Raw genomic sequence first — 12,015 nt, forward strand, 5'->3', positions numbered from 1 at the left:
GCCATGAGCGCCATGACCCACCATGAGCCCACCATGAGCCCCACCATGAGCGCCATGAGCCCACCATGAGCCCACCATGAGCGCCATGAGCCCACCATGAGCCCACCATGAGCGCCATGAGCCCACCCATGAGCCCACCATGAGCGCCATGAGCCCACCTGAGCCCACCATGACCCCACCATGAGCGCCATGAGCCCACCATGACCCCACCATGGAGCCCACCATGACCCCACCATGAGCCCACCATGAGCGCCATGAGCCCACATGACTCCCACCATGAGCACCATGAGCCCACAATGACCCCACCATGAGCCACCATGAGCGCCATGAGCCCACCATGACCCCACCATGACCCCACCATGAGCCCCACCATGAGCCCCACCATGAGCGCCATGAGCCCACCATGAGCCCACATGAGCGCCATGAGCCCACCATGAGCCCACCATGAGCGCCCATGAGCCCCACCATGAGCGCCATGAGCCCACCATGAGCCCCACCATGAGCGCCATGAGCCCACCATGAGCCCACCATGACCCCACCATGAGCCCACTCATGAGCGCCATGAGCCCACCATGAGCGCCCCCATGAGCCCACCATGACCCCACCATGAGCGCCATGAGCCCACCATGACCCCACCATGACCCCACCATGAGCGCCATGAGCCCACCATGACCCCACCATGAGCCCCCCATGACCCCACCATGAGCCCACCATGAACCCACCATGAGCGCCATGAGCCCACCATGAGCCCCACCATGAGCCCACCATGAGCCCCACCATGAGCGCCATGAGCCCACCATGACCCCACCATGAGCGCCATGAGCCCACCATGACGCCCCACCATGAGCCCACCATGAGCGCCATGAGCCCACCATGACCCCACCATGAGCCCCACCATGACCCCCACCATGAGCCCACCATGAGCGCCATGAGCCCACCATGACCCCACCATGAGCCCACCATGAGCGCCATGAGCCCACCATGACCCCACCATGAGCGCCATGACCCCACCATGAGCCCACCATGAGCGCCCATGAGCCCACCATGAGCGCCATGAGCCCACCATGAGCCCCACCATGAGCCCACCATGAGCGCCATGAGCCCACCATGACCCCACCATGACCCCACCATGAGCCCACCATGAGCCCACCATGACCCACCATGAGCGCCATGAGCCCACCATGACCCCACCATGAGCCCACCATGAGCGCCATGAGCCCACCATGACCCCACCATGAGCGCCATGAGCCCACCATGACCCCACCATGAGCCCACCATGAGCGCCATGAGCCCACCATGACCCCACCATGAGCCCACCATGAGCCCACCTTGACCCCACCATGACCCCACCATGACCCCACCATGAGCCCACCATGAGCCCACCCATGACCCCACCATGAGCCCACCATGAGCCCACCATGAGCGCCATGAGCCCACCATGAGCCCACCATGACCCCACCATGAGCCCACCATGAGCGCCATGACCCCACCATGAGCGCCATGAGCCCACCATGACCCCCACCATGACCCCACCATGAGCGCCATGACCCCACCATGAGCGCCATGAGCCCACCATGACCCCACCATGACCCCACCATGACCCCACCATGACCCCACCATGAGCGCCATGAGCCCACCATGAGCCCACCATGAGCCCACCATGAGCGCCATGAGCCCACCATGACCCCACCATGAGCGCCATGAGCCCACCATGACCCCACCATGAGCCCACCATGAGCGCCATGAGCCCACCATGACCCCACCATGAGCCCACCATGACCCCACCATGAGCGCACCATGAGCGCCATGAGCCCACCATGAGCGCCATGACCCCACCATGAGCGCCATGAGCCCACCATGACCCCACCATGACCCCACCATGAGCGCCATGACCCCACCATGAGCGCCATGAGCCCACCATGACCCCACCATGACCCCACCATGACCCCACCATGACCCCACCATGAGCGCCATGAGCCCACCATGAGCCCACCATGAGCGCCATGAGCCCACCATGACCCCACCATGACCCCACCATGAGCCCACCATGAGCCCACCATGACCCCACCATGAGCGCCATGAGCCCACCATGACCCCACCATGAGGCCACCATGAGCCCACCATGACCCCACCATGACCCCACCATGAGCCCACGACCCCACCATGAGCGCCATGAGCCCACCATGACCCCACCATGAGCGCCATGAGCCCACTATGACCCCACCATGAGCCCACCATGAGCGCCATGAGCCCACCATGACCCCACCATGAGCCCACCATGAGCCCACCTTGACCCCACCATGACCCCACCATGAGCCCACCATGACCCCACCATGACCCCACCATGAGCCCACCATGAGCCCACCATGAGCGCCATGAGCCCACCATGAGCGCCATGAGCCCACCATGACCCCACCATGAGCGCCATGACCCCACCATGAGCGCCATGAGCCCACCATGACCCCACCATGACCCCACCATGAGCGCCATGACCCCACCATGAGCGCCATGAGCCCACCATGACCCCACCATGACCCCACCATGAGCCCACCATGACCCCACCATGAGCGCCATGAGCCCACCATGACCCCACCATGAGCCCACCATGAGCCCACCATGAGCGCCATGAGCCCACCATGACCCCACCATGAGCGCCATGAGCCCACCATGACCCCACCATGAGCCCACCATGAGCGCCATGAGCCCGCCATGACCCCACCATGACCCCACCATGAGCGCCATGAGCCCACCATGAGCCCACCATGAGCGCCATGAGCCCACCATGACCCCACCATGAGCCCACCATGACCCCACCATGACCCCACCATGAGCGCCATGAGCCCACCATGACCCCACCATGACCCCACCATGAGCCCACCATGAGCCCACCATGACCCCACCATGACCCCACCATGAGCCCACCATGACCCCACCATGAGCGCCATGAGCCCACCATGAGCGCCATGACCCCACCATGAGCCCACCATGAGCCCACCATGAGCGCCATGAGCCCACCATGACCCCACCATGAGCCCACCATGAGCCCACCATGACCCCACCATGAGCCCACCATGACCCCACCATGAGCCCACCATGAGCGCCATGAGCCCACCATGAGCGCCATGAGCCCACCATGAGCCCACCATGAGCCCACCATGAGCGCCATGAGCCCACCATGAGCGCCATGAGCCCACCATGAGCCCACCATGACCCCATCATGAGCGCCATGAGCCCACCATGAGCGCCATGAGCCCACCATGACCCCACCATGAGCGCCATGAGCCTGCCATGAGCGCCATGAGCCCACCATGAGCCCACCATGAGCGCTATGAGCCCACCATGACCCCATCATGAGCGCCATGAGCCCACCGTGAGCCCACCATGAGCGCCATGAGCCCACCATGAGCCCACCATGAGTGCCATGAGCCCACCATGACCCCATCATGAGCGCCATGAGCCCACCATGAGTTCACTGTGAGTGCCATGAGCCCACCATGAGCCCGCCATGAGCGCCATGAGCCTGCCATGAGCCCACCATGAGCCCGCCATGAGCGCCATGAGCCCACCATGAGCCCACCATGAGCGCCATGAGCCTGCCATGAGCCCACCATGAGCCCGCCATGAGCGCCATGAGCCCACCATGAGCCCGCCATGAGCGCCATGAGCCTGCCATGAGCCCACCATGAGCCCGCCATGAGCGCCATGACCCCACCATGAGCGCCATGACCCCACCATGAGCACCATGAGCGCCATGAGCCCACCATGAGCCCACCATGACCCCACCATGAGCGCCATGACCCCACCATGAGCCTGCCATGAGCCCGCCATGAGCCTGCCATGAGCCCGCCATGAGCCCACCATGAGCCCACCATGACCCCACCATGACCCCATCATGAGCGCCATGAGCCCACCATGAGCCCACCATGAGCGCCATGAGCCCACCATGACCCCATCATGAGCGCCATGAGCCCACCATGAGCCCACCATGAGCCCACCATGAGCGCCATGAGCCCACCATGACCCCACCATGAGCGCCATGAGCCCACCATGAGCCCACCATGAGCGCCATGAGCCCACCATGACCCCACTATGAGCCCACCATGAGCGCCATGAGCCCACCTTGAGCCCACCATGAGCGCCATGAGCCCACCATGACCCCACCATGAGCGCCATGAGCCCACCATGACCCCACCATGAGCCCACCATGAGCGCCATGAGCCCACCTTGAGCCCACCATGAGCGCCATGAGCCCACCATGAGCCCACCATGAGCGCCATGAGCCCACCATGACCCCACCATGAGCCTACCATGAGCGCCATGAGCCCACCATGAGCCCACCATGAGCCCACCATGAGCGCACCATGAGCCCACCATGAGCCCACCATGAGCGCCATGACCCCACCATGACCCCACCATGAGCCCACCATGAGCCCACCATGAGCGCCATGAGCCCACCATGACCCCACCATGACCCCATCATGAGCGCCATGAGCCCACCTTGAGCCCACCATGAGCCCGCCATGAGCGCCATGAGCCTGCCATGAGCCCACCATGACCCCACCATGAGCCAACCATGACCCCACCATGAGCCCACCATGAGCCCACCATGAGCCCACCATAAGCCTACCATGAGCCCACCATGACCCCACCATGAGCCCACCATGAGCGCCATGAGCCCACCATGAGCCCACCATGAGCGCCATGAGCCCACCATGAGCGCCATGAGCCCACCATGAGCCCACCATGACCCCATCATGAGCGCCATGAGCCCACCTTGAGCCCACCATGAGCGCCATGAGCCTACCATGAGCCCACCATGAGCCTACCATGAGCCCACCATGAGCCCACCATGAGCGCCATGAGCCTACCATGACCCCACCATGAGCCCACCATGAGCCTACCATGAGCCCACCATGAGCCCACCATGAGCCCACCATGAGCGCCATGAGCCCACCATGACCCCACCATGAGCGCCATGAGCCCACCATGACCCCACCATGAGCCCACCATGAGCGCCATGAGCCCACCATGACCCCACCATGAGCCCACCATGAGCCCACCTTGACCCCACCATGACCCCACCATGACCCCACCATGAGCCCACCATGACCCCACCATGAGCCCACCATGAGCCCACCATGAGCGCCATGAGCCCACCATGAGCCCACCATGACCCCACCATGAGCCCACCATGAGCGCCATGACCCCACCATGAGCGCCATGAGCCCACCATGACCCCACCATGACCCCACCATGAGCGCCATGACCCCACCATGAGCGCCATGAGCCCACCATGACCCCACCATGAGCCCACCATGACCCCACCATGACCCCACCATGAGCGCCATGAGCCCACCATGAGCCCACCATGAGCCCACCATGAGCGCCATGAGCCCACCATGACCCCACCATGAGCGCCATGAGCCCACCATGACCCCACCATGAGCCCACCATGAGCGCCATGAGCCCACCATGACCCCACCATGAGCCCACCATGACCCCACCATGAGCGCACCATGAGCGCCATGAGCCCACCATGACCCCACCATGAGCCCACCATGAGCGCCATGAGCCCACCATGACCCCACCATGAGCGCCATGACCCCACCATGAGCCCACCATGAGCGCCATGAGCCCACCATGAGCGCCATGAGCCCACCATGAGCCCACCATGAGCGCCATGAGCCCACCATGACCCCACCATGACCCCACCATGAGCCCACCATGAGCCCACCATGACCCCACCATGAGCGCCATGAGCCCACCATGACCCCACCATGAGCGCCATGAGCCCACCATGACCCCACCATGACCCCACCATGAGCCCACGACCCCACCATGAGCGCCATGAGCCCACCATGACCCCACCATGAGCGCCATGAGCCCACCATGACCCCACCATGAGCCCACCATGAGCGCCATGAGCCCACCATGACCCCACCATGAGCCCACCATGAGCCCACCTTGACCCCACCATGACCCCACCATGAGCCCACCATGACCCCACCATGACCCCACCATGAGCCCACCATGAGCCCACCATGAGCGCCATGAGCCCACCATGAGCGCCATGAGCCCACCATGACCCCACCATGAGCGCCATGACCCCACCATGAGCGCCATGAGCCCACCATGACCCCACCATGACCCCACCATGAGCGCCATGACCCCACCATGAGCGCCATGAGCCCACCATGACCCCACCATGAGCCCACCATGACCCCACCATGACCCCACCATGAGCCCACCATGAGCGCCATGAGCCCACCATGACCCCACCATGAGCCCACCATGAGCCCACCATGAGCGCCATGAGCCCACCATGACCCCACCATGAGCGCCATGAGCCCACCATGACCCCACCATGAGCCCACCATGAGCGCCATGAGCCCGCCATGACCCCACCATGACCCCACCATGAGCGCCATGAGCCCACCATGAGCCCACCATGAGCGCCATGAGCCCACCATGACCCCACCATGAGCCCACCATGACCCCACCATGACCCCACCATGAGCGCCATGAGCCCACCATGACCCCACCATGACCCCACCATGAGCCCACCATGAGCCCACCATGACCCCACCATGACCCCACCATGAGCCCACCATGACCCCACCATGAGCGCCATGAGCCCACCATGAGCGCCATGACCCCACCATGAGCCCACCATGAGCCCACCATGAGCGCCATGAGCCCACCATGACCCCACCATGACCCCACCATGAGCCCACCATGAGCCCACCATGAGCCCACCATGACCCCACCATGAGCCCACCATGAGCGCCATGAGCCCACCATGAGCGCCATGAGCCCACCATGAGCCCACCATGAGCCCACCATGAGCGCCATGAGCCCACCATGAGCGCCATGAGCCCACCATGAGCCCACCATGACCCCATCATGAGCGCCATGAGCCCACCATGAGCGCCATGAGCCCACCATGACCCCACCATGAGCGCCATGAGCCTGCCATGAGCGCCATGAGCCCACCATGAGCCCACCATGAGCGCTATGAGCCCACCATGACCCCATCATGAGCGCCATGAGCCCACCGTGAGCCCACCATGAGCGCCATGAGCCCACCATGAGCCCACCATGAGTGCCATGAGCCCACCATGACCCCATCATGAGCGCCATGAGCCCACCATGAGTTCACTGTGAGTGCCATGAGCCCACCATGAGCCCGCCATGAGCGCCATGAGCCTGCCATGAGCCCACCATGAGCCCGCCATGAGCGCCATGAGCCCACCATGAGCCCACCATGAGCGCCATGAGCCTGCCATGAGCCCACCATGAGCCCGCCATGAGCGCCATGAGCCCACCATGAGCCCGCCATGAGCGCCATGAGCCTGCCATGAGCCCACCATGAGCCCGCCATGAGCGCCATGACCCCACCATGAGCACCATGAGCGCCATGAGCCCACCATGAGCCCACCATGACCCCACCATGAGCGCCATGACCCCACCATGAGCCTGCCATGAGCCCGCCATGAGCCTGCCATGAGCCCGCCATGAGCCCACCATGAGCCCACCATGACCCCACCATGACCCCATCATGAGCGCCATGAGCCCACCATGAGCCCACCATGAGCGCCATGAGCCCACCATGACCCCACCATGACCCCATCATGAGCGCCATGAGCCCACCATGAGCCCACCATGAGCCCACCATGAGCGCCATGAGCCCACCATGACCCCACCATGACCCCACCATGAGCGCCATGAGCCCACCATGAGCCCACCATGAGCGCCATGAGCCCACCATGACCCCACTATGAGCCCACCATGAGCGCCATGAGCCCACCTTGAGCCCACCATGAGCGCCATGAGCCCACCATGACCCCACCATGAGCGCCATGAGCCCACCATGACCCCACCATGAGCCCACCATGAGCGCCATGAGCCCACCTTGAGCCCACCATGAGCGCCATGAGCCCACCATGAGCCCACCATGAGCGCCATGAGCCCACCATGACCCCACCATGAGCCTACCATGAGCGCCATGAGCCCACCATGAGCCCACCATGAGCGCACCATGAGCCCACCATGAGCCCACCATGAGCGCCATGACCCCACCATGACCCCACCATGAGCCCACCATGAGCCCACCATGAGCGCCATGAGCCCACCATGACCCCACCATGACCCCATCATGAGCGCCATGAGCCCACCTTGAGCCCACCATGAGCCCGCCATGAGCGCCATGAGCCTGCCATGAGCCCACCATGACCCCACCATGAGCCAACCATGAGCCCACCATGACCCCACCATGAGCCCACCATGAGCCCACCATGAGCCCACCATAAGCCTACCATGAGCCCACCATGACCCCACCATGAGCCCACCATGAGCGCCATGAGCCCACCATGAGCCCACCATGAGCGCCATGAGCCCACCATGAGCGCCATGAGCCCACCATGAGCCCACCATGACCCCATCATGAGCGCCATGAGCCCACCTTGAGCCCACCATGAGCGCCATGAGCCTACCATGAGCCCACCATGAGCCCACCATGAGCGCCATGAGCCTACCATGACCCCACCATGAGCCCACCATGAGCCTACCATGAGCCCACCATGAGCCCACCATGAGCCCACCATGAGCGCCATGAGCCTACCATGACCCCACCATGAGCCCACCATGAGCCCACCATGAGCCCACCATGAGCCTACCATGACCCCACCATGAGCCCACCATGAGCCTACCATGAGCCCACCATGAGCCTACCATGAGCCCACCATGACCCCACCATGAGCCCACCATGAGCCCACCATGAGCCCGCCATGAGCGCCATGAGCCCCGTCTTTACCTTCGTGCATGTAGAGCGTCTTCCCGGTGAAGACTTTGTCGGCCACGATGATGCGTCCGGTACTGAAGTGAGGACCGTCCACACCGTTTTCTCTGCACATCTTTGACAGCAGCTCAGACGGCTTCAGACAGTCTCTCCAGGCGTTATAACCCTCCCTGACAGACAGACCCGCCTTCAGCTTGATGGATGCAGTGAATCTTAGGGACTTTATGGGATTCAGCCTCTCCAGCTGGAGAGGAGTCAACACCTGGACTTACAGGCTGTACTCAGTGGGGAGTCCGCAGGTGGCTCTGTGTCGGCTGTAGAACCGGTTTTCCAAGTCGATGCGAGTCTCTCCGATCAGGTCGTCCCCTCCCACCAGGTCAAAGTCATAGATGAGTACCGTGAGCAGAGACTCCAGAGGAAACGTGGCTTGCATCTCAAAGGACCTGGAAGAAGCTCCGGTTTGAAATACGAAACGGCTCAAAGGGCGTTTAAGAGAATTACTGAGACTTTACCTTCCGAAAACCGGATTCAGCTGTTTGGGAATGTAGTTGTCTCTGTCTTTGATCTCATTTTTACCCAGACGAAGAACGATGTACGGGTCGGCCTTCCCATCTGGGTCCGCCGGGTGCAGGTTAGACGCCTGAACAGAGAACAGATTTCATCTGATATGTGGTTTAAGTTAAGTAGACATTAGCCAGGAGCCGGACTCACAGAGACGACGTAGACCCGTATGAGGACCTGGACCGGGCCGTTGGGAGGGATCCCTCTGCTGACTTTGAAGAGGCCCATGTTTGTGCCTTCATCCCAGTCCTCTGCATCATCATCATCAGTCAGCTTGTAGAGGCAGAATCGGCCCTGTGGAGCAGCAGAAACAAGATGTACATTCAGCACTCCTGACATGAAGTAAACGTTCAGGAGGTCTTTAGTCCCCAACATGTCTGTAGTTACCTCCAGTAATACCTGCTTCTGGTCACTTTATTCTATTTTACTTTATTTACTTTAAACATCAGATATTTTTTAAGAGAGGATGTCTAAAGATGATTGACAGGAAATTTTCATCCTGATGTGGATTCAAAGCTCTGCTTCTGGTTTAGATGTCTCCCTTCAGTCCTTCATCCATACGCCCCACTGGAAGACGTCCAGCGTTACCACGGACGGTTTCTGAGATCCTACCTGGATATGAGTGTGTTTGTAAGTCGCTTTTGATCAAAGCGTCTGCTATAATGACTGTAGAATAGACGGGGAGACCGTATATAAAAGGTGGGCGGAGCCTCCATGACGTCACCCGTAGGTTTCTGAAGAGCTGAATTGAAGCTCGGTGGGCGGTTCCTACCATCACCATCTTGGCAGGGGCATGCGTGTCGTCTCACCCGGAAAATACAAATATGTGCAAAGAGGTGGAGCTGAGAGGGGGGCTGTGGGCGTCATGGTGGATGATTGACATCGAGCGAACTCCGAGCTTTCTGTAGCTAAGAGCTAACTGAGCTAACCCGGAGATAACAGGAGCTAACCAGCTAACGGAGGTAAGCGGGCTAAAGCTAAGTTACGTTGTTAACCGGCTAAAAACCACGGTTGTTCTACGTTCTTCTGACTTGAAGCGGGAGATCGGGTACCTGTCAATCAAAAGGACACGCCCCTAAATATGCCGAATTTTGAGATTAAATTACTTTTAAACGGGCGAGTTAGAAAAAAATTCACTCCCCCACAGTTGTCATGAAGGTAAACCCGACATATTAAACCTAAAATGGATTTTTGTACCAGGCTGTAAACATGTTTATTTCTGCTGTAAACATGTTTATTTCTGCTGTAAACATGTTTATTCCTGCTGTAAACATGTTTATTCCTGCTGTGAAGTTGGTCTTTTTAACATGGGAGTCTATGAGGATTTGCTCTGTTTTGCAGCCCCTAGTGGATGAAGGGGGAACTGCAGTTTCATGCACTTCTGCATAGACTTCACTTTAAACCGCCAGAGGCTCCGTCCATCTTTCATATACGGTCTTTGGGTGGGACAGGACAGGAAGACGGGTGGGGGGGTAGACTGAACTCTTATCGTCCCCCACACTGCCTCTTCCAGATAAAATATTTCATTCAGAAAGTTAGCACGTGTATAATATTATCAATATTATATTTATTTGTTGTGTTAAATGTAAATCAAAGAATAAAAGCTTGAATCTGTTCACATCCCGTGACATCAGTCTGAACATTGAGTGTTTGACAGATGGAAAGGTGATGATGTAAAGTCCAGTATAATGTATAACGTATGTATAATGGACAAAGACCATAGAAACCATCAGCTGACCAGTTCAGAAAGAGAAGGAAAGAAGAAGATGAAGGTTTGCAGGTCTCTCTGAGTGACGTTACTGTACATGAAACAGTATTTATTATCCTCTTGCTAACAGGTTGCTGCTTCACAACAGAAGAAGACTGGATTTGGTTTCTAGCTTTACTGCAGCAACTATTAAAGTTTGAGACATGAAGTCTCGCAGTTCATTTTACCAACAGGCTGGTTTGTGTTTGCAACACAACAAGTTTACATGTTAGCCTGGAAACTTAGTAAACAGCCGTACCTGGACTGTTAGACATGGGTCTATGCTAACATATGTAACATACATGGGATGTCAGGATACACTTACATTTATAAGCTTTATGTGGTGCTTTTTCAATCATTTTTAGTGTGTTATGTTTAGTTAATAGGATGTTAACAGGTTATAAGAATTTTCGCAACATTATAATTTATATTATATATATATATATATATATATATATATATATATAGAGAGAGAGAGAGAGAGAGAGAGATAGATATAGATATATGTATATATCTATATATATATAAAAATGCTCTAATTGGTCCAGGCCCCATTTGTTTGTTTGTTTGTTTCTTTAACTCAGTTAAATGACAGTGTCTTATATCACTGTATATATAATTTAGCACATTTTTAAATACTTTTCCTTATTCCAGTCTCCAGTTATGAGTTATCAGCCTTTTCTTTCATGAAAGGACGACCTAAAAGCGTCTGCTAAATGACTGAACAGAACAGAACAGAACAGAATAGAATAGAATAGAATAGAACAGAATAGAATAGAATAGAATAGAATAGAATAGAATAGAATGGGAGATTGTCATCATGATGTGCAGCAACTGTGTGATGCTTCATGTCGATATGAAGGAAAAGGAACGAGCTGAATCCATCACCCCGTACCAACCTGGTTCTAGA

At 58.4% G+C, this 12,015-nt stretch overlaps 1 protein-coding gene across 1 annotated transcript in view; it reads right to left on the reverse strand.

Moving 5' to 3' along the window:
* fer1l6 (fer-1 like family member 6) overlaps positions 1 to 12,015 on the reverse strand; it is a gene marked incomplete at its 3' end in the record, with an annotated part of 88,414 nt that overhangs the window by 18,998 nt on the left and 57,401 nt on the right. Inside the window, exons 34-37 of the mRNA XM_079254286.1 lie at positions 9,509 to 9,652; positions 9,310 to 9,437; positions 9,070 to 9,240; positions 8,802 to 8,967 (exon numbers count right to left, since the gene is read on the reverse strand). Coding sequence (XP_079110412.1) covers positions 8,802 to 8,967; positions 9,070 to 9,240; positions 9,310 to 9,437; positions 9,509 to 9,652 — 609 coding nt within the window. The remainder of the gene's footprint in view (positions 1 to 8,801; positions 8,968 to 9,069; positions 9,241 to 9,309; positions 9,438 to 9,508; positions 9,653 to 12,015) is intronic.

This window comes from Telmatherina bonti (assembly GCF_933228915.1).
Source record: "Telmatherina bonti genome assembly, chromosome: 15".
In the NCBI taxonomy this organism is placed as follows: Eukaryota; Metazoa; Chordata; class Actinopteri; order Atheriniformes; family Telmatherinidae; genus Telmatherina; species Telmatherina bonti.